The 20,287-nt window shown below is 44.0% G+C and overlaps 2 protein-coding genes across 3 annotated transcripts; one reads left to right on the top strand and one right to left on the bottom strand.

The window, feature by feature from the left end:
- The first annotated feature begins 1,030 nt into the window (after window positions 1–1,030).
- Window positions 1,031–13,589, top strand: LOC110975836 (integrator complex subunit 5-like). 2 transcript variants are annotated; one of them, XM_022228669.2, is made up of 20 exons: window positions 1,031–1,190; window positions 1,655–1,853; window positions 2,352–2,455; window positions 2,871–2,979; window positions 3,152–3,290; window positions 3,705–3,897; window positions 4,653–4,767; window positions 5,165–5,382; window positions 5,808–5,983; window positions 6,332–6,440; window positions 6,657–6,767; window positions 7,421–7,694; window positions 8,148–8,266; window positions 8,898–9,101; window positions 9,839–10,059; window positions 10,929–10,999; window positions 11,201–11,349; window positions 11,871–11,975; window positions 12,601–12,676; window positions 12,811–13,589. In XM_022228669.2, the coding sequence occupies exons 1-20, from the start codon at window positions 1,164–1,166 to the stop codon at window positions 13,008–13,010; spliced, it is 2,919 nt and encodes a 972-aa protein (XP_022084361.2). In that variant the 5' UTR covers window positions 1,031–1,163; the 3' UTR covers window positions 13,011–13,589. The 2 variants fall into 2 exon arrangements, 1 of the variants encoding a protein (XP_022084361.2); XR_002597752.2 differs by lacking the exons at window positions 11,201–11,349; window positions 11,871–11,975; window positions 12,601–12,676; window positions 12,811–13,589 and adding an exon at window positions 9,397–9,548.
- LOC110975770 (tubulin polyglutamylase TTLL11-like) lies at window positions 13,590–20,151 on the bottom strand. The gene is made up of 6 exons (XM_022228545.2): window positions 19,087–20,151; window positions 18,608–18,707; window positions 17,572–18,278; window positions 16,993–17,210; window positions 16,396–16,683; window positions 13,590–15,964 (listed from the first exon to the last, which is right to left on the bottom strand). Exons 1-6 carry the CDS (start codon window positions 19,537–19,539, stop codon window positions 15,616–15,618), a joined length of 2,115 nt encoding a protein of 704 aa, XP_022084237.2. The 5' UTR covers window positions 19,540–20,151; the 3' UTR covers window positions 13,590–15,615.
- Window positions 20,152–20,287: the final 136 nt, after the last annotated feature.

The raw sequence follows: 20,287 nt of genomic DNA, 5'->3' as shown, positions 1-20,287 counted from the left end.
GCAAGATAATAGTAAACAAAATTAATTAAGAAATCAATTAGTAAATGCAGAAATTATACATTAATTTCAGTTGAATTAATATCGGACGTCATCCCTTTCCAACTGTACAAAGTTTTGAAAATTTAATCCCGCAAGAAATCGTCAAAGAAAATTTGATATTTAGTCACAATGTGAAAAAATATTTACTGCAGTTGCATGATGTAACTCACAGAAATAAACAACTACACGATTCTTTCTATCAGTACGTTTTGTCAGATCCGTGGCTATTTATTCTTAGACCAACTTCTGTTCTTATTTTGTTGTCGAGGTGCTTGGCTTCAGGCCGAGCTCCCGTCTTGGCGTTGCTGAAGCTCCTTGAAATACTGTCGGGCTGTCCACGCATAGTTAAGTTTCGGGGTGCACCACTAGAAATAAATTCCCGTAGACAGTAGTGATAAAACCCCATACTTCACAAATATTTAAAAAATACTCACAACTCTCACAGGTGTTCAGGCTACACTGAAAAATGATGTTCCACATGTCCTCTTTCATTTTCGGGGGTTGACCAATGAATTTTTGAGAAATTTTCACCAGAAGCAGACCACCCCTAAAATGCAAAAAAGTCCCTGTCCAGAAAAGCAGCCATTTTGAAAAACCATCCCTCTGCAAAATGGCTCAAATAGTGCCACTTTCGGACCCGATTGCATCCAAATTGCTCAGAATTGGAAGCCCCGAGTCTGGCCCAGAGGTTCAGTACCATATTTCTTCAATTCCTCAGTTCCATGGCTCTCAGGACCCTCTATTATAGAATATTTGAGTGTATAACTTTTATTAATGAGCTTGGCGGACATATTTCTGGCTTAAATACGAGGATGCACCCTTCGTTGCCTGCCCCGCTCGATTGCCCCTGTGCGCGGTCGCCTAAGTTCAGCTCTTTTTAACCCCTTTTTGCCAACTTGAACGATCGTAGGCGCATGACGATATTGCTTTTTTACCTTGTTAATGTACATTATATTATGTGTCGCGTATCGGCCTTCGTATGTATCAATTGACACGCGGTAGCGGGCGTGCAATGGTCAAAACTCCGCTTTAAATTGGCCAAAATTCAAGGCCATTGTTGATTGTACCGTGCACATGCGTAGGAGCTGGTTGGATCTAGTGTAATTCTTTAAGGCAGAGGTAAAATGAGTGTTTTACCAGCATCACCAGAGGTAAAATCATGCTGTTTTGTCACATTGTTCTCAGCTTAATGTCTCACTCGTACGCGCTTGCGCTTACGAATGGAGCGGGTACCTCCAGAACCGTGGCCGGTTCCGAAGTCCGCCGCCCTCCTGTGCTCCCTTGGAGCGCGGTGGACATCAAATCCGATTGTTCTGGGGGTATGGAGCGGGATAGTCTTTTTTTTTTTTTTTAAATGGGGAGGTCGTCCTTTTTCACATATTTTGCTAACGAAATTCATGTATGATGATATTAATTATTGAGCCTCAAATTTGACGGCAATCTTGAGTTTGTGGGATATTATTTTTGTTTCCACTACACTAGTCTATAAGTTCCTATAGCAGGTATAGGGCCTATTTGAAAACATTTTGGCTAATTTTGACTTGAAATAGGATAAATTCAAGGATTTATTTTGGATGAGGCACATTTGCTCTAAACTTCATTTTTGTATATTCAGGAGTTGCTGATTTCTATCCGGAGCTTTGTGAAAGGAAGTCATGCTCGGTCGGGCCACAAGTTGTCCAGTGAGGAGCATGCTCGGTGCGCTCTGCACTTGCTGCGCACGCTGCCGGCTGCACGCACGGCCGTCCTAGAACACCTGTGTCACGTGTTTGACGAAAGCGTCAACTCCTATCTGTTTGAGCTTGAGGGAGAAGGTGTGTTGGGCTTCCTTTGGAAAGATGAGTTGTAAGAGTGGTGGCAGTGTTGATCATTTGATCTACACCATCGCTCGATTGTGCTGCACACAGTCTGTCTGTCCATCATCTTTTAGAAAAAAAAATTAAACCCACGGATGATTGTTTTGAAAAGTGAAAGTAAGGATTGGCGGATAAAATAAGCAGCGCATTGATCGACATAGTGGATATCCACTGATCCACTGATCATGCCCAGTAACAGTATGTGTTTAGAAAACATCGGGGTTAAAAAAAAGGAATGACCATACACCTCTTGTTGTTTGACTCCGCCCCTCCCCAGCACCCCGTAAACCCCTGTCTATCCCATCAGGGAATTTATGCCTTTGTTTAAATATTGTTAAAATCAAGCTGTGTTTTGTGGGTCACCTGTTTTGGGCAATGTATGAAGCATCAGCATCCAATGATGGAAGTTTAATTTCCAACGGATTACTCTTGAAACTTGTTTTCTTTTGTTTGCAGCCAGCACTGGTCTTAATTTGGATGGAGTGATACAGGAAATCAATGACGTCCTTTTGAACTTCATCAACAGCAATGCGGCAGCGTGGTCCCCCCTCATATCTGCAGTAAGAACAGAGTTTTATTCATGACTAACGTATGTGAACGACTAATTTTGATTGGCTATCAAGTTGTCACCTCCCAAATGAAGAACAATTATTGCTCTACCATCTTGAATCAATTAAGATCCTACAAGACTAGCTGGTAAATTTTGATGGGTTAATATCCTTCAAAATCCATAAGGAAGTTTTTGGTGTTGCAAGATTGAGGTAGAGTCTAATATTACTTTACATTGGACTCAATACTCCTTAAACTTAATCTGTGAAGAATCTTTGAATGGTTTTCAAGACATTGGAGGATTTAGAGCCTTTGAAAGATTCCTTTCCAACAGTTACCCAAGAACATAGTTAAGGAAAGTGCGATGCTGTAAAGTCTTTGAGTTCATATTATCCAGTTGTTTTTCCATGTGATTTTCATTGGCAGTGGTCCATTGACCTCTTGGGACAAATCAGCAGCACCTATGCTGGCCGAAGAGGAGTCCCCCACCCCTCCAGCCTGAATGAACTCCTCCAACTCTGGATGACTTGTAAAGGTATGTGTAAAATCCCATTGTGTCTTTGAGGGGAGGTCGAGGATTCTATCCTGTTATGGAAAGAATGAATCCTTGAATCCTTTCAAATCCCAATTGACTGTCCAATCGAACCAATAAGAAGATAACCCCCCCCCTCATATAACTCTTTATGTTTCTGTATCCTCCGCCCCAGCTACAAGAACACTGATGGATGTGGCCTCGCAGTGCTTCGCAGCGATGGTAGGGACCTGCCCAGACCTGTGTGTTGATGCCTTACTGGACACGTCGGTGCAACACTCACCCCACTTTGACTGGGTGGTCGCTCATATTGGGTCAGGATTACTCCATCATAGGTTGACCTTAGACCCAGAATCCTTCAATATCCTACATTAAAGTAACACAGTATAAATTTACAAATAGACTGTACAAGTCTGATTAGGCAAAAATTAAGCAGTTGAATTTGGGAAAATGCAGGTTAAACTTAATTTCTTATACCTCAGTGTTCAAAATTTCTCAATGTGGTCCCCCCTATGTTTTCGAAGTTGAAATGGCTCAGTGCATGAACTAAAGAGGGCGCTCTTTGGTTTATACAGTAAGAGCAAGTGAAGGGCACTGGAGAGATTTTGTAAGTGTCCTTTCAGTAGGTTAAATTTAAGAATTGGTTCAAACCACGGAAGTTTGTTGGCAAAGGCTATTCAGACTGAAGGTCAAAAACTCTCTGGTCCTCTTCATTTTTTTGTGTGCAGGTCGTGTTTCCCAAACACAATCATCACCCGCGTGCTGTGCTGTGGGCTCAAGGACTTCTGCAACAGCCAATCGCAGGGCCTGGTGGCCCCAGACAAGAAGGTGCCCAAGATGGCATCGGTGGTAGGGATTCTGGGCCACCTGGCGTCACAACATTCCCAGGACATCCGCAAGGCCTTGCTGGAATTGTTCCAGGTGTGTGGTGACATCGTGACACTGTGACATTGTGACAGTGACATTGTGGCAGTGACATTGTGACACTGTGACATTTGACACTGTGGCATTGTGACACTGTGACATTTGTAACACCTTGACATTGTGGCATGACATTAACTTATGGTTTGTTCAATACCATGTGACAGCAAAAGAGAAGGCAGTCGAAAGTTCATTGACGGGTGAGTTTGAGCAAAGACCTTCCATAGACCTCTGATTGATTTTCCCTGGTCACCTGTGCACATAATTCATCCAGGGTACCAGGGAAAACTGGCCGATGGTTAACAAATAGTCCTCGCTCGAACTCACCCAGTACTGAAGATTTAAAAAATGCACTATACTGCTGTAATTGTGCTGTTCAGTTGAACAAATGACATCAACTGTGATGGGGTTCGAGCCTGGGACCTAGAAAATGATGCGGGGGGGCAGCCCCTATGGTGTTATTCAGTCCCATGTTGGGAATCTACCAGCTTGTCAATTCTGCCATCAGAATTTTGGTTCACAGGTTCAATCCTTCAGTCAATTTTCAAGAAAAGACTTTCAATTGTTCAATTTCATTTTCTTTTTCAAAGTGTAACATTGGTACCTTATGATTTTGTTCCCGTTTTTTTTGTTCCACCAGAAGTTGATTAAGATGGAACTCTCATGTTTTATACGGTGGCTCTTTATGTCTCTTGGTATTTTCTTGTAAGTCTGGCTCCTGCACTCCAACCTGTCTTCTCCCCTTGCATTGTCAGGAGAGCTTGGAGAGTGACGAGGAGCAGCACCTGTTCACTGTCCCATTCCTGCTGCAGTTGGCCACCATGTCGCCCATGTTACTCCGGGTCATCACCACAGACTTTGTTCAAGCATGTGAGCATGAAGCCATGTCCGAATCAAGTGGTTGCGGCTGGGAGAGACACACGTGTCTATGGGGACTATCTGCAGCCGCTAGCCAGTACCTTCCATAGGTGCATGTGTTTCTTTCAACCGCAGCCATAACTTTAGCGCACAGCCCATTTCTCTTGTAGAATGCCAAAGTCACACTGGTACTGCGAATTGAGCTTGCAACATTTTCCTCCAAGAAAGTCATATTATATTTCATATCAAATTCACAACATATCGGGCTGGATATCCCAACACAGAATATGGCAGTTGATTACAGAAGATTGTGTAGGATTCCAAGAGCTTCTGTTGAGAAGAAATGATTAAAAATGTTTGAATGATGGAATAGTGCACTAAACTTGCTGTTTGACATCTTTTTCTTCAGTGACGCCAGATGTTCTGAATCGGCTCTCGGAGCAGTTCCTCAAGTCTTCTCTTCTCCTGCAAGACAAGGACAGTCTGCTGACTCTGGTCATTCACCTGATCTGCTCCTCGGGGAGTGGCGCCTTCAAGCTGCTTCGATTCCTGCTGGACAGGGCTTGCGATGGGGGCCAGCAGTCGGGGGTCAACTTGCACGTTCAGAAGACCTGTGCACTGATTCTGGTAGGCTATCGGGGTCTGCGCATGGGCGGAAGAGGGCGGTGTACAGCCTGGTCTTAAGGGGCGAGGGGAGGGCACGCTTAGGTCTCGTTCTGAGCCACAGCTGGTTGAGCAGGGGTGTCTTTCCTGGAATTGTCCTAGTTTTCAGGATTTGGATCAAACCGTCGCTACATTTTGTGTTTTGTGGAAAAAGCGCAAGATCCTGAGATCGCAGTTTGGGGGAGAACACACTTCTTATTAGCCACCTAAAGCCCCCAAAAGTCACTTTTTTTATTGTTAGTATTTTCACATCTCCTCTATTGGATAGTTTATGGACTTCTCTTTCTCCTCCAATGTTACCCCTGGGTCGAATTGAGAGTGAGAATCAGCTTGGTAGTACACGTCATATCCATAAATTTCTTTATTATATCCATTCTTTTTTGGGGCAGGATCTCTTGGTGTTGGATCTGCAGAGGTCTGTTTACAGCCAGTCGGACAATCTTTCACTCGCTCAGCAGGCTGGGGCATCCTCCGTGCCTGAGACGACCGAAATCCCCTTCCTTACGGAACTACAGAAGCACACCAACACACTGTGCACCGACATACTGACGGCGGGAGACCAGAGGTAATTAACATATTGCCAGAAATCTGGCATACCACCCCAGTGTTTATTTGATGTTTGCAGGGAGTCTAGGGTTTCCAAAAATGTGGAGGAAGAACACGTTGATGAGCAATTGGGTTGGACTACTTTTGACAATTGAGGGCCTTGTTCAACTCCACTGTCTATGTGTATTGATAAATAAGGTGTTTGTGTTGATGCAAATGCCATTTATCTGGTTGACTTGTAAAAATAACAGATTTAGGGAAGATGACTTGACAATTACAACATGTAAAATGTTTGGCAAACATTTTTCACCTAATCATACATACACTGTTGCACTCTTGTTGATGTGAGCATCTATTTTGTCGATAGGTTACCATGGCTACAGAGGCTGCTCGGTCTAATTGGCGTGCACTGTGGTGAGAGTTGTGCAACGGACATTCTAACTTGCATTCTCATCGAGCAGTCCGCAGTGTCCAAGGTTAGTGCGTCCTGCGAGCTTAAATGTATGTCTTTTCTGAAAGTGGGAAGAAAGTTAGACTTTAACCGTATCTGATGAACATGGATGAAACCGAATTTCTTATATGTTTTCTTCCAACACATCTCCATCTGGTTTCTTGATTTCAACAGCAAAGTTGAACAGCTGTGGTCATTTAAAAATGTTCTCTCGTTTTTTTTTTTCTGTGCATCTGTTCAGGTGTGTCTATTCACATCCCTGCAAGCGGAGATCGAGGCAGCCTTTCCCAACATCCTGCCCCGGACACTGAACAAGACGATGAACCAGTTACAGCGGCTTCAGGAGTCAGAGGTAAGCATTTTTCATGCAACTTTTCCTCGGATCAGCTGGTTTCCTCAGATCAGCTGCTTGCCTCAGATCAGCTGGTTTCCTCAGATCAGCTGATTGCCTCAGATCAGCTGGTTTCCTCAGATCAGCTGGTTTGCTCAGATCAGCTGGTTTCCTCAGATCAGCTGGTTTGCTCAGATCAGCTGCTTGCCTGAGATCAGCTGGTTTCCTCAGATCAGCTGCTTGCCTCAGATCAGCTGGTTTTCTCATTTCTCACTTCACACTCATGCCATTGGAAATTGAAAAACACTGTGCAAAGTCTTGTAAAGATTAGATATTCCTCGGTGTGTTTTTTGTCAAAGTCCAAGTTGCACGCTTGACAAAAGTCAACTTTGAAAATCTTTAGCAATATTTGAGTACATCAGTACCAGAACTCTACAACTAACATCATAGTTGAATAATCAGCTGCTGAAGCATTGCATTTATGATTTCAACCAAACTTTGACAATTAAGTCAACCCATGTCAGTGTAATCAGTGTACCTAAGGCCTGTCAAATCTCAAAAGAATATTTTACTTGGCACAAATAAAATTGGATCCAGCATTGGATATACGAGGTTATTTAATACAATACAGACTAGTAACAACATTCTTTGTATCAACTTTGCTTTTCTCCAAGACCAACCAGCTTCTCGTCAACCTCACCGAGCTGCTGAAGTGGGAGACAGTCGGCAAGGGGCGGGACACGCCCAGGTCCAGCTTCCGAGTCGCCCTGTTACCCCACCTCCACCCTCTCTCCACCCAGCTGCACCATGCCCGGCTGGCCGTGGCCACCCAGACCCTGGAGCTCCTGCACCTGATTGGTCGGCCTGATCCGGTCACCATGGTGACGCTTGTGGGCGTCGCCCAGTCAACGGCTGAATTTTTCTTCACGGCAATGCACATCAGTCGGGGTTAGTGTTCCTTGAGGAATTAAGAAATTTAGCAGAAATATTTACTTAGACAAAATTGTTTACATTTGGAGGCTAACCATAGCATTTGTGCATGTATAAGTAAATAATAAACATACTTGCGTTTTTTTAGTTTTTGAAAATCTGATCACATCAAAAGGAGTGCGTTCCATTTGCACCCTCTGGAAATTGAAATAGCAGAAGTAATTACTCAGTGGTTTGAGAGAAACAAGTGCAGCAACATATCAAGCTCAGGGACACAAGTGTCATGATGCATTGTTTAGAGGTTTGTGCCTCTAATTTATCACGATAACCACACGGTCTTGAATATTGCACCTGCTGCCATCTTTTCACAAGCAGAAGTACTCCAAGATATTTAATCCCATTTCAGAGGGCGACCTTCATGGTTACTGGTGCAAGTTATAACTAGATCTTTTATGGGTGATGCCTTTGCAGATAATTCCAAGAAGCAGAAAATCTTGGATCAGTGTCAGAGCTACCTCTCCTCTTGGTGCCAGCTCCCGATGGGTCAGCAGCTCGTACTCAGGACATTGCTGGAAGGCGTCACCAACAAGGTACCTAGGTTTCCCCAAACTCTGTCTGCCTTTAGGCTCCAACTCTGTGAGTTCAGTTCCTTGATCTGGCAAACTCAGACTCAATCTGGGTATGTTTTATGATTCTGAAGTGTGAAATCTTAAAATAGGCTCATAAATGAGTGTTTTTATTTGGTTTGAACACTGAAGGCCATTACATGTGGTAAAAGGTTTTAGAACTATGCTTAGAGGATCAAGAGTTTAAATCCAGTAAATTGCCATTTGTTGTGTCCTTGGGCAAGCATCTTTACGTAAATTTGTCTGCCCATATCCAGAAGTCCAGATGCATTTTGACATAGGAGGAGTAAGCTGCCATGGATGGAATTCCATGTAGAGAAAGAGGAATAGTTTTGGTCACTTCATGTCAAAGAGACTAGGGAAATCCATGTGTTGTGTCCTTGGGCAAGCCATTTTACCTAAATTGTCCTGTCTCCATATAGGACTACTGATGTTTTGTAGCATTAGAGAGGAGTAAACTGATGGACTGACATTCCATCTGGAGGTGTAGAAATATTCTATTTGGTTTTTATGCCTAGGAAACCAGAGTTAAATCTAGGCATTGTTTTGGCTCTGGACAGACCTTTGTATCCATGTTTGTTGCCATCGTTTGCAGCAAAACTGTTACTTGTTTGATGGCCGGCCGCGCATCGAGGGCGAGGGAGCCCCCTTACGCGACAAGCCGACCTCACTCCTCAGGGAGAACCAGAAGTTTGCCAATGCCTCCTTCACGCTGCCGGCCAGCAGCTCAGCCGTCTTCCACGCTGGGACCATTGGCCGCGGTCTGAAACCCAGAACAGATCAGGCAGTGACCTCTAAGGTGAGACTTGTAGTCTGGTAGACAGCAGCTCTGTATTCTCATGTCCAAATCAACTGGCCGTGGCTGGGAGCAACATGTTTCTATGTGAAGTGGGTGTAGCCACAAGTCATTGCTTTCCATAAGTACCTATGTTATTGTCATCCACAGCCACAAAATTGAGACATGGTTTGTGCCAGCTTACTATTGGATCTGTGCATCCTTTAGCCCCTAGTGGTGAAAATGGAGAAGTCACTGTCACACATGGACACTCGTGTCCTTCATATCAGTAGCATTTATGAGAACTATCTTGTTCTAGTTGGTCCTACAAGTCAACATGAAGACTGCTGTGTGGCTTGACGTGTTCGTAGTCAGTCAAACTTTGGAACTGCGTTTGAGAGGTCTGAGGTTCTTGTCCAACTTCAGTCAAATCTGTACCTGTCCTGTCATTATTTCAGCTCCAGGATTAATGTGAGTTGGCAGAAAGTGCTATTTGGCTCAATATTTTTAATAGTCAGCTGAACACTGGAACTGCTGTCCAGGGGTCTGAGGTTCCCGTCCCACTTCAGTCAAACCCATTTTTTCTCATCCAACTGTTAGTATTCCGGGAATAATGTGAAATAGTGCTTCTGAGCCAAAATGTCTGAAATTTGGTCAATTGAACACTGGAACTGCTGTTTTGTTGTCTGAAGTTCTTACTCCACTTCAGTCAAAATAATTCTGTCGTCCTTTTTTCCAATGTTTCAATCTGTCCATCCCAGGAGGAGATTTTGGCAAACTGCCAGTATTTTCTGGACACTCTCCACCTCTGCTGTAGTGGCCGTGACCCCTCCCCGCCCTCCCCTGTCGTCAGCCTCCAGCCGGTGGACGAGAAGGCAGCTAAGACCCTGGCCACATTGTTGGTGGAGCTAGCCTGCCCCGACGTGACTCACACGGGGGTGGCGTGGCCGGAAGAGGAACACATGAAGTTGACAGTTGAAAGGTATGCATAAGTTTTGCTTTGTATCTATTGCTTGTTATTATTTATAACAAAATGGACACTTTTTTACTGTTGTGTTCAAGTTCAGTCACAAGTCCCTTCCCAAGTTCAGTCACAAGTCCCTTCACAAGTTCAGTCACAAGTCCCTTCACAAGTTCAGTCACAAATCCCTTCACAAGTTCAGTCACAAGTCCCTTCACAAGTTCAGTCACAAGTCCCTTCACAAGTTCAGTCACAAGTCCCTTCACAAGTTCAGTCACAAGTTCCTTCGCAAGTTCAGTCACAAGTCCCTTCACAAGTTCAGTCACAAGTTCCTTCACAAGTTCAGTCACAAGTTCCTTCACAAGTTCAGTCACAAGTCCCTTCACAAGTTCAGTCACAAGTCCCTTCACAAGTTCAGTCACAAGTTCCTTCACAAGTTCAGTCACAAGTCCCTTCACAAGTTCAGTCACAAGTTCAGTCACATGTCCCTTCACAAGTTCAGTCACAAGTCCCTTCACAAGACCAAATTGTCACACAAGCGTCACAGGGTGAACAATAACAAAAGAATGCTTTTGTCACAATTCGTTTGAATAGCTTGTGAATTGGCTTCAGACAGAATGACTTATGGTGGACTTAAAGGGACTTGTGATACGACACTACTTTTTACTATTTAAGCCAACAGGATAAGTAGGATGTTGAATGTATTTGGTGAAACTTTTTCTTCAACAATGAAGTCGTAATTAACAACCAGTTTTCCCTTCGGCCAGTTTTTCCAGAAGTCAAAAGGTGGCAGTGTTGAAGTACCACATTGAGTTTATTTTGCAGTAAAAGCTAGCTGCAGATGAGCGTGTTTGTTGCAAATAAATTGCCTTTTTTTTTTTGCCTCGCAGGGATCTGTTTGTTCGGAGACGATTTGAAGAGAATCCCCTCTTTTGGAACTTCCTTGAAATGATCAGTAGAGGTGAGAACCAAACTATAATATATCATTTTTAGACCTAAGAAATTTGTGGTTTTTTTTGTTTTGCTAGGGTCCAATTTAAAAAGTATCATTGATTCCTGGAAATCTCCTTTATCAGTGCATGCTCAAATGGATTCAAAATGTTGACTACTTTACATGGTTTTTATTTTCTGTTGACTTGTCCTGATTGACTGTTGTGTTTAGTGCCAACCGCCCTCTGCCAGTGTGCGGTGCTGCTATACAGTCTACACGCCACCCTGATTGCGTTCTGGGACACCAGTCGGGCGACGAAGGGGGAGAATGCCCCAAGCCAGCTCCGAGCGACCTGCAGGCTGCTGGAATGCATGAAGCAGGTAAGTTGACCTGAAGAATTTGAAAAAAACGGCAAACTGAAATGGTCAATGTTACTTCATAGCCTAATGGGTGGAGTGTGTGAACTGACGAGGGCGATATTCAGCCCGGCAATGAGGATGAGTCCATGTCTGCATGTTAGCTGGGGCTTGAATAGACGTGTGTGTCTCTGTTGGCCATCGCTAAGTTTAGGTCGGACATAACCTGAGTTATGGTCAATTTGCTCCGAGCAGAACAAAAGAGAGCATGTTTTTTTGGACTCACCGCATAGGCCTGCCATGAGGCATGCAAGTATATGCACGTTTGACGCGGAGTATGCGTAACTAATTTATTTTTATTTCGGCATGTATGGTCTTTGCATACCTGCAGAACGTGTGCAAGAACTTGTAACCACCTGTCTTTCTTTTTGCCGATTGAGGGCGCACTTCAGCTTGGGGCAGATAGCCAAACCATCCTATGCTGCATGAACAGATTTTGTCTTATGTTGGTAGCAAATCTATACTTTTCTCCCCTCCCCGTTCAGTCTGGGTGCCTGCCTCCCCCTCTGTGCTACTGTAGCCTTCTCATACCCAGCCTGGCTCCCAGTGAAATCAACCTTCTTTTGACCACCATCTGGGCCTTTCTGAAGGTAGGCAGCAGCTTAATGTTTTGCTTGTATTGTGATAGGTTGTACTAACTTTCCAGAAGAGGGAAATTATGGAAATTGTATCAAAACACACCGCCTATTTCATGTATAGCATCCTTGACTGTATAATTCTCGCTTACCGTGAAAACCAGTCAACTTTACACCAGAGGTTTTTTCACGTGACGTAACATGACAGGCAAAGGCATTCCAGGAAGCGTACCGTGTCCATAGACGCGCCTGCATTTTCGAATCTGGGTATTTCTGTCGGTAGTTTCATGTACACCAGAATGTTGAGAGACTTCGAAGGCGCGCGCGTTTCTGTGCACATCTGTGTAAATTGGAATGCCGAGTGTGCTGACCGTCAAAAATCAGGTGACTGAAACTCCTCTAGGCGGTGAAATTAACAACCTGGCAAGTATGTGGTCATGGATGTAAGATGCAGGGAAATGACATGAAACAAATGATAGTAATTCTACTATGTGACGTCTGGAGCTTGCCTCACATGGCCAAATTTCAGAATATAGCCTGAATGATAAGCTTGGTGAAGTTGAAATGCCAAATTTGTAAATATTTCGTATCGTACAAAATGACATAAACAGTTGATTTCTTTTAATTTTCTTTCGTACAGGAAAACCCGCCAAGTTTTAACACACCTTTGAGTAAGCCTGACCTAAGTGGAAAATACATCAGCTCTTTTCCCCCAGGTGTGTAGATTATTATTTTTAAAAAAAAATATATTCACCTCTGAGAGTTTCTCTACTCCACTGCCTTTACGAAAAAAGTAATTGACTTACTTTTGAGAACAATTTGATTTTGAATCCTCGTGTTTTATTGGCAGGTGTGACACTGAGGTATGCTGAAGTCATTCACGCCATCGTCCACAAGAACATCGGCCAGTTTGGAGACCTTTACTCCCAGCTCTTTCCCTCACTGGTGCCCGTCACTCCCCTGCAGGGGACCAGTGCTGTGCCTGTGGTAGCCGTCGGTTCCCCATCGCAAGGCCAGTTACCGGTTCAAAGCACCGGTGCCCCGTCATGACCTAAACTGTACATAATTCTGCACCTCTCACTACAGTAACAAGAAAAACATTATTTGGGTACCTTTTTTGTCAACCAAGCCCCGTGAAAATATTTCAAAGGTTAGCAATTGCATCCTTGTCAAATTGTTGGTTAGCCCCCCCCCCCACCTCTTCATTGTTGAGCTGTTTGCATCTTTGAATTGTTTAAATTCTGGCTGAGCAGCTTGCAATGGTGCCGGTTTGTTTACACATCAGTCCACCGACAATCATCTTCGGACTGGGCGTCCCAAAACTAAATATTGACCTTGTCAATCAAGTTGGAATTCCAGACCAGGTCGACAATGATCCCAAGGCCACTTGCGTGCAAAGACATTCCGGTCCCGCTTTGAAACTTCAACCTTTATTTTGTTTGACGGTAGTCAAGTTCGCGCAGACTTTGGACCGAAATCTCCAACCATTGTCAAAGGAGTGGCGCTTTTGTGTACAGTTTTTTACACTCGAAACAATGCTTTTGTCATATGTGTAAAGTAAGCATGAATCATATTTCTGAACAAATGCATTTGAGTCAATAAAAAAAACACAAATGGATCCAGCTGAAATCATGTATAAATGAAATTTTATTACAAAAATAAATTATTAAAGTTGACTAACAGTGGATACATACCTGTATAGTCAAAAAGCGTTATATTTCATCCAGTGCCGTGCATCTAAACGTGCGTGGTTAGTTTATAAGTAAATGCCATCAAATGGTTACATTTCAAACAATTTGACAGATTTGAGGCATTAATACAGTAACAGAATTGCAAAAAATTTAGGAATTGGAAAAACAAATTCAATTCATACGTGTGTGTATTAAAACATGCAGTCACGGTTAACATAATTTCTGTGAAGTCTAAAAAAGCATGTTATGTTAAATATAACAAAACAGTGATTTGTTTATAAGGACGGATGTTAGGAATTAACAAAAACAACTGACCAAAATATTGAAAAATTAGATTAAGGATATATGTATGCATTTGTAAATAATAAATTGGGCAGTACATAATTTGGCGCTTGAACATTTTTGATTAATATAAAAAAAATTGCATAAATACTGAATTAAAATATGCTGCTTACCTCATTGAAAGGAGTAATAAGCACAACATGTAAAAATAAGAGATGCTTATCGAAATATTAATACCTGTGACAATCTTTGGTTAAAAATTGAAAAATTGGTTCCCGTGAATTTAAAACTTTAAAAAATGTTCTCAAAGTTAAACTTATCGAATCATTATTTGCAAAAGTGCATTCGTATCTTTACGGAAGTTTCATTGGAAAGAACCAATTTTATCTATATTATCAAAACATGCACAGATATCATGCACATTGAAGACTCAACTGAATTTTTATATATTACTATTAACTACGATTACTGTGAGAATTATTTTTAAAAACGTGCTGGAGGTTGGGGCTTTGAACTGCATGCATTATGACAAGTTTTCATGTGATGATAAGTCTGTCTTGTGCAACATGGTAAATAATTTCAACCTTATTAACCACTTCCTGCCGGGGCAGTTATCAATGATGATGCTGGGCCGGGATATTTATCAATTTTTTCTGTTTTCAAAATTCTTTAAAATTTCCTATCTTCATTTACTGGACACTTACAAACACGTGAAGGACTGTCTGGTGTCCACTCTAGCCTGACAGACAAAATCTACTGACGCCTGAGTATTTCAGCCAAGCCTGCAGCCTTGTAAAAAGAGCCCAGATTGCGCGTTGTTATATAACTTTCTTTTGTTCACGAACCTGGCTCAGTGTGCTGCTGACCTCTTTTCAATAGGGGCCAGATCAGCGTGCAGCGGTGCTGTGTGGCTCATCGCTGCGGTAGTGGAGCGCTTTTGTCCCTGGTGGTAATCCGCTTGCTCTAAATGCCCCAAACCGTGGTATGCTGTTTCAAAACAAGGCTGGATTATCTCCACTTTTGAGAGTGAAAAAATGTCAGTAATTCCCAGCAGTCTGGTCTTTTGTTCTGAGTACTGTCTTTTGTTACAAGGCCCTGTTCCCTTTGTCTGAGTTTGGAGACCCTGGCAAGGCATGTAAAGCATACATGTCCGAATCCGGAATCCCAGGGAGTGGTTAAAATTTTGTTAATTTGACAGGAGAAAAATGATTTGTTATTCAGAAAATTCTAACATACAAACACACTAAACAATTGAACACAAATAGCCAATAAAGAATGAAAAATGCAGGAACTTCAGGTGCAGCATGTTAGAATAGCCGTTAACAATTTAAAGGACACAGGCAAAAATGGTTCTGACTGAATAGTCAATTTCATCTGCTTGAACATGGAGTGTAAGGCTCCACTTCAATCGGTTGGTATCTGAGCTACGTATGGTGGCTGCCTTCCTGCATGACAATAGCTGTGGCACTGACAATGACAGATCTGTTTGCTAAGGGACAAGATAACCCAACCTTTTACAGTGCAACACTTCAAGGACATTACTATAAACCTTTGCTCGTTTCCTGTGCCTAAGTCATCTCCAAATGAGAAAAGTTCTTTATGTTTTCTCTGAAAATTGCAAAGATGTAGGAGTTGTAGATGTGGAGGGCCAAATTTGAGCACAACTAAAATAAGTGCGCATTTCAATCCTCGTCCGTTGATGGCCATCTCCCAACTCTGCGTTTCCCCATCTCCGGCCGGCGCAGTCGACCAAGGCGTAGCCTGGGCGGGGCACCCGCCCGTATCCCGCCCAGCCCTGCTGCGCCACTCAGATTGTACTCGCACAGCTCCACCAGGGCGCTGACCTTGTCCAGCAGAGAGCTGCCGCGGAATTTGCGCTGGGCCAGTGTGAAGAACGCTTCTAGGAAGGCACCGAAGCACATGCCCGTGCTGACGCCCTCAGGGTTATCGAGGGTCCAGCGCCGAGTGATGTCGATGTACATGATATCGATGCCCGCCATGGTGATGCCGTTGGTGCACAACTTGCACTTCCTGCAGTAAGACAAAATACACAGTTAAGTAAATAATGGATCATTATGGGAGCCATATTGGGCGTCGGGTGTGGCCATTTTAGAGTAGTTGAGAGGAACTTTTTCAGAGACTAAGGGGCATTTAGGGCTTTGGGGTGGCCATTTGTAGAACAAGAGGTGCAATTTTGGAATCTTGGGGAACTTTTGCACAAAATGAGGCACCATAGGTACAAATGAGGTACAACGCCTTAAATGTAAACTGAAGTGATTCTCATAATCCAAGGTCATTTTGAATGATAATTCAAAGTTAGGGGCTGAGAATGTCAACCAAAAAGCCCCTATGGTTCATGTTGTGGGAGCTGGTAGGGAAGCCACTCTTGCTGTTCTCTAACTACTTCAGAGGTGCACCGACTTCCTTTTTCCAATACAAATCTACCCACAATCCCCCCATACCTGCTGAACATTCGGAAGCCCGTCGCCCCCATCCGGTGTGCTCCCCGGACCCCTAAGAACCGATTGAAAAGCCCAGCCACGTGCTCCATGACTCGGAGGTGGCTGTAGCACTCGCCAAACTTCTGCGGCCAAATCTCCTCCAGGCACGAATCGTCTTCCCACTCCTCCTTTTCGCCCTCCTTAGCTCCGCCTCCTCCTTCATCCTCTTCTTCCTCAGATGCGGGGTTGTCCGATATGGGCGTGGAGGGCCTAGAAGCCTTTGTTTTGTCAGGTTTGACTGCTGTAAGCCTAGGACAAAATTTACAGAAAAAAATGTCAAACCCATGACACACAATGACCAATGGCTATTGTAAACTGTACAAGCTGTTTACACAAGGAACCCCATCAGCATCAGCTAAGTTGGCACCAGTTGCATGGTCAGGTTCAAAGTGAGGCAGCACTAGCAAGCTTTGGCCCCTTGAATGGACTTCTTAGGTAAAAGCTCGGCAAGTGACATTGTGACAACACCACAGAGTCTTTTATTTTGCAAGTTCAACCTCGCTTTCCTTTCAATATGGCCATTCCCGGAGAAGACCAATTTTTTCTTTTTACGCACACCTTGCTCTGGCCTCACGACCTGCCCTGCATGGCTTGAGAAGTTTCAGGGTGTCTTTGATTAATGGGATCTTGATCTCTTCGTCCACAGGGCTTGGTTGGGACTCGGTTATCCCCGGCGACACCTCCTTCTCATAGTCCAACCTCAGGCTTGGGTTGGCATTCACCTCCAGCAGCATGGGTTTTAGGTCTTCAGTTACCAGGATGTCAAAACCCAAGATCTAGCAGGTGTAAAGAAATGGACGGAGGAAAAAAGTCAAACATTTGTAAGTACTGCTTCTCTTAAATAATGACCCCTTCAGTTTGTAACCACGGAAGCTTCTTTTAAAAATGAGAAGAGAACTACAAGGGATCTAACCCCTTTGTATTTTCCCCTTCTCCAAATAACACTTTTACTTATTGAACATTTTCCTGACAATTTATTACCAAAAAAGTCCTGAAATCTTTAAAAATATTTAATTATACTGAAAGAAATTATTAAAAGTTTGGTTCATGAAATGCTGCTATTATAAAGTCCCCTGCCTTCATGCCAATTTATTTTGTCATTTGAAGTAGTAATTTGATTCACAAGTCAAACTCCACCTGAAAGCATGACGGAGCAGGCTTTCTTGCTGGAAGTTCTGCTTCATACTCCACCAGGAGGTCTGGCAGCATTGCCGTGATGGTCTTGATCACGATGGCTTGGATATCCTCCCAAAGCGCGATGGTGTTGTGGCCGCGCGAGGCCAGCGCCGCGAACGTGCTGCTCATTGTCCGCTTGCTGCCTCGGTCCGTGCTGTCGGTATGGATGTACGTCTCGCTCCGCTTATTCAGTGAATAGTTTGTCAGGTGCATGAAGATTTGGTGCAGGTTGCGGTTGGTGGGCGGCTGGTACTTGATGGTACAGAAGCGTGCCATTCCCTCACGGCAGATGTGGATTCGCAGTGGCGCGATGGACGTCAAAAGTACGTAGACCCGCAGGTCAAACTTGGTCCGCTCCAGCAGCAGGGGCTTGGCGATGTACTCCTGCACCACAGCGCGTCGGACCAGCCCCACCGAGCCCATGTGGCGAGGGTCAGTGATGAGGTAGATCCCGTCACCTTGGGAACCCTCGTCTGGCTTGACGATGAAGACGGGTTTGGCCCTGCTGGGGCTCTGCTGCTGCTGGCCAGCCACGTTGGCACAGAAATGATGGTACTGGTCTGGCAGGAGCCAAGTACGGGGGTAGAAGTCGTACTCATCTGGGAACAGTTCATGCATCTGGTGGAGGAGTTTGCTGAGTTGGGCTTTGCGAACCAGTTCCAGCAGGCCTGTGGAACATAGGGAAGAATTGACATGTGCCTCAAAAGTGCTTGATACCTGAGAGCTGCTGAGCACACACATTTGCCAAGCAAGGAAATAAAATACAGCCGTGTCCAAATTATATGGCTGCGTCTAGAAATTATACACAAATCTATGGCAGTGGCAGTAGCCAGTTCCAAAAGAGCCGTGTCAAATTTCAATCCACAGCCAAACACAGATGCAGCTTATCTACTTAGCAAAAGCGGGTTACTAGCTAAAATGCTGCTTGTGGCTGGTTTAAATGTTAAGGTAACCAATCTCAGAGTTCATCAGTATTTCACAAGGGTGGACTTCCTACCTGGATATTTGTTGACCATTCCTGAGTAGATGCCATCGGTGTCGTAGAACGATGCACTGTGCCAATACAGATCACAAGAGCTCTTACGAGTGCCACACACCTGTCAAGAGGTTACAAAAAGTGTCAACCCCACTGGCATTAGAAGAGCAGGCGCCGCACTCTACTCCCCATATATTCCCCATGGGGGATGCATGGAGCACATTTGTGAAACGTGTTCCCAGTAATATCTTCTAATTCAGTATATGTAAAAGTATGTGAAAATGACTTTTCACCCTGGACTGAAGAATACTTAAGTCTGTTAGTATCATACTCTGATCCTACATGTTACCTAATTGTTAGGACAAAGCTGTGAATTGATCAATCTAATTTATCGCACAGTCATCAAAGGACAGTAATATAACAAGTAGGCCTAATAATAAAAAGCAGTTAGGCCTAATAAAATAGAAATTAAAAAAATAGGCTAGTAGCACACAGCCCACCTCTCTCCACCGCCAGCCGAGTTCTTCAAGGCTGATACGTAGCACCTCTGCGCCTGACCTGGCCTTCGATAAATGCACGGTCAGACACGGCCGAACGGGCCGCCTCCGCGCCCGCCGACCCTTGGACTTCTTCTTCCCACCGATCGGCGACGACGACATGGTGGTATCCATGGCCTCCAAGGTCTCCCGACAGGCTGGAGGGGGAGGTGGGGTGGCACTCTGCTTGGCCACCACCCATTCTGGGGAGGGATCCGTCTCAGCATTGTTGTTGCGAAGGAGCGTTGTGTTGCAACGCCTCGGAGCCCCCAACGGCGCAACTGCATGAACCGTCACAGCAAGGGCGACATCGGACTTAATTTGGCTGTTTATGAACGTTCTTTGTAAATCCGTCTTCGCAATGGGATCCAACTTAATGCCCGAATTCCTCCTGCTATGGGGAGGGTTTGCAGTCATTGTTTTCGCCCCATCGTCCAAGTTTTAAGGTAAAACAAGTCTACACGTACCCGTTGTTATCTGAAATGTTTACTAGGCTGTGTGACAAAAACATTTTCACGCAAGAGTCTTGGAGACGACAAGGAACTAGACTACAAAGTTTGGATATAGCGCCCTCTATATAAAATAAGTTACCACAGACAACAGTAATGAATACTCCGCCCAACCTAAACAAATCAGGGAGGACTACTGTGAACACACCCACGGGTGTTGAGGATATACATCAAGTTAAAGTTCATTTCCTCATTTTTCATTTTCTTGTCAATTTTTAGTGGATTAACCGATGACTCTTGAAGATATTCAAGGTTACAAACTGTAGCAGTGGACATACAGCAAGCCCCCTTTTTTTTTGGAAACGGTCTTTTGTGACTGAATTAGAGACACCAAGCACGATTGATTGATGGCAGATTTATCAACATCGTGCATTCAGATCGACTGATCGCACAAAGACTAAGCAGTTGGACCGGTTGCACCAAAACACATGACATTCATGTATTTGCTAAGCAAACATTTTCTGAACTTAGCAGCTGTATAAGCTGGGAATCTGTCACAAGTCACACCCATCCCAATGCCTTTTGGTAACCCTTTAGTTATCTATGGTGAGCAAACATATTCATGTTTGGTGGCTATTTTTGATGCCCACAGCTTCGTTTTTCAAACTTTTAAAGTTTTGCAGGTGCAGTCAAAGATGAATGAAGACCAACATGTA

This window comes from Acanthaster planci, linkage group LG11 (genome assembly GCF_054643075.1).
Source record: "Acanthaster planci isolate LZ-2023a linkage group LG11, COTS_SCS, whole genome shotgun sequence".
In the NCBI taxonomy this organism is placed as follows: Eukaryota; Metazoa; Echinodermata; class Asteroidea; order Valvatida; family Acanthasteridae; genus Acanthaster; species Acanthaster planci.
The sequence above is the reverse complement of the archived record's forward strand: the minus strand, read 5'-3'. Positions and strand labels throughout refer to the sequence as shown.

Excerpts from the sequence above, each read along its gene's own strand:
- LOC110975836 (XM_022228669.2), top strand. The coding sequence starts at position 1,164 with ATGAGTGTTTTACCAGCATCACCAGAG. Across the intron at positions 2,456-2,870 it reads GGTCCCCCCTCATATCTGCA|TGGTCCATTGACCTCTTGGG; the intron begins GTAAGAACAGAG and ends TTTCATTGGCAG. Across the intron at positions 5,383-5,807 it reads AGACCTGTGCACTGATTCTG|GATCTCTTGGTGTTGGATCT; the intron begins GTAGGCTATCGG and ends TTTTTGGGGCAG.
- LOC110975770 (XM_022228545.2), bottom strand. The coding sequence starts at position 19,539 with ATGACTGCAAACCCTCCCCATAGCAGGAGGAATTCGGGCATTAAGTTG. Across the intron at positions 18,708-19,086 it reads TCGGCTGGCGGTGGAGAGAG|GTGTGTGGCACTCGTAAGAG; the intron begins GTGGGCTGTGTG and ends ACCTCTTGACAG. Across the intron at positions 17,211-17,571 it reads CTGCTCCGTCATGCTTTCAG|ATCTTGGGTTTTGACATCCT; the intron begins GTGGAGTTTGAC and ends TACACCTGCTAG.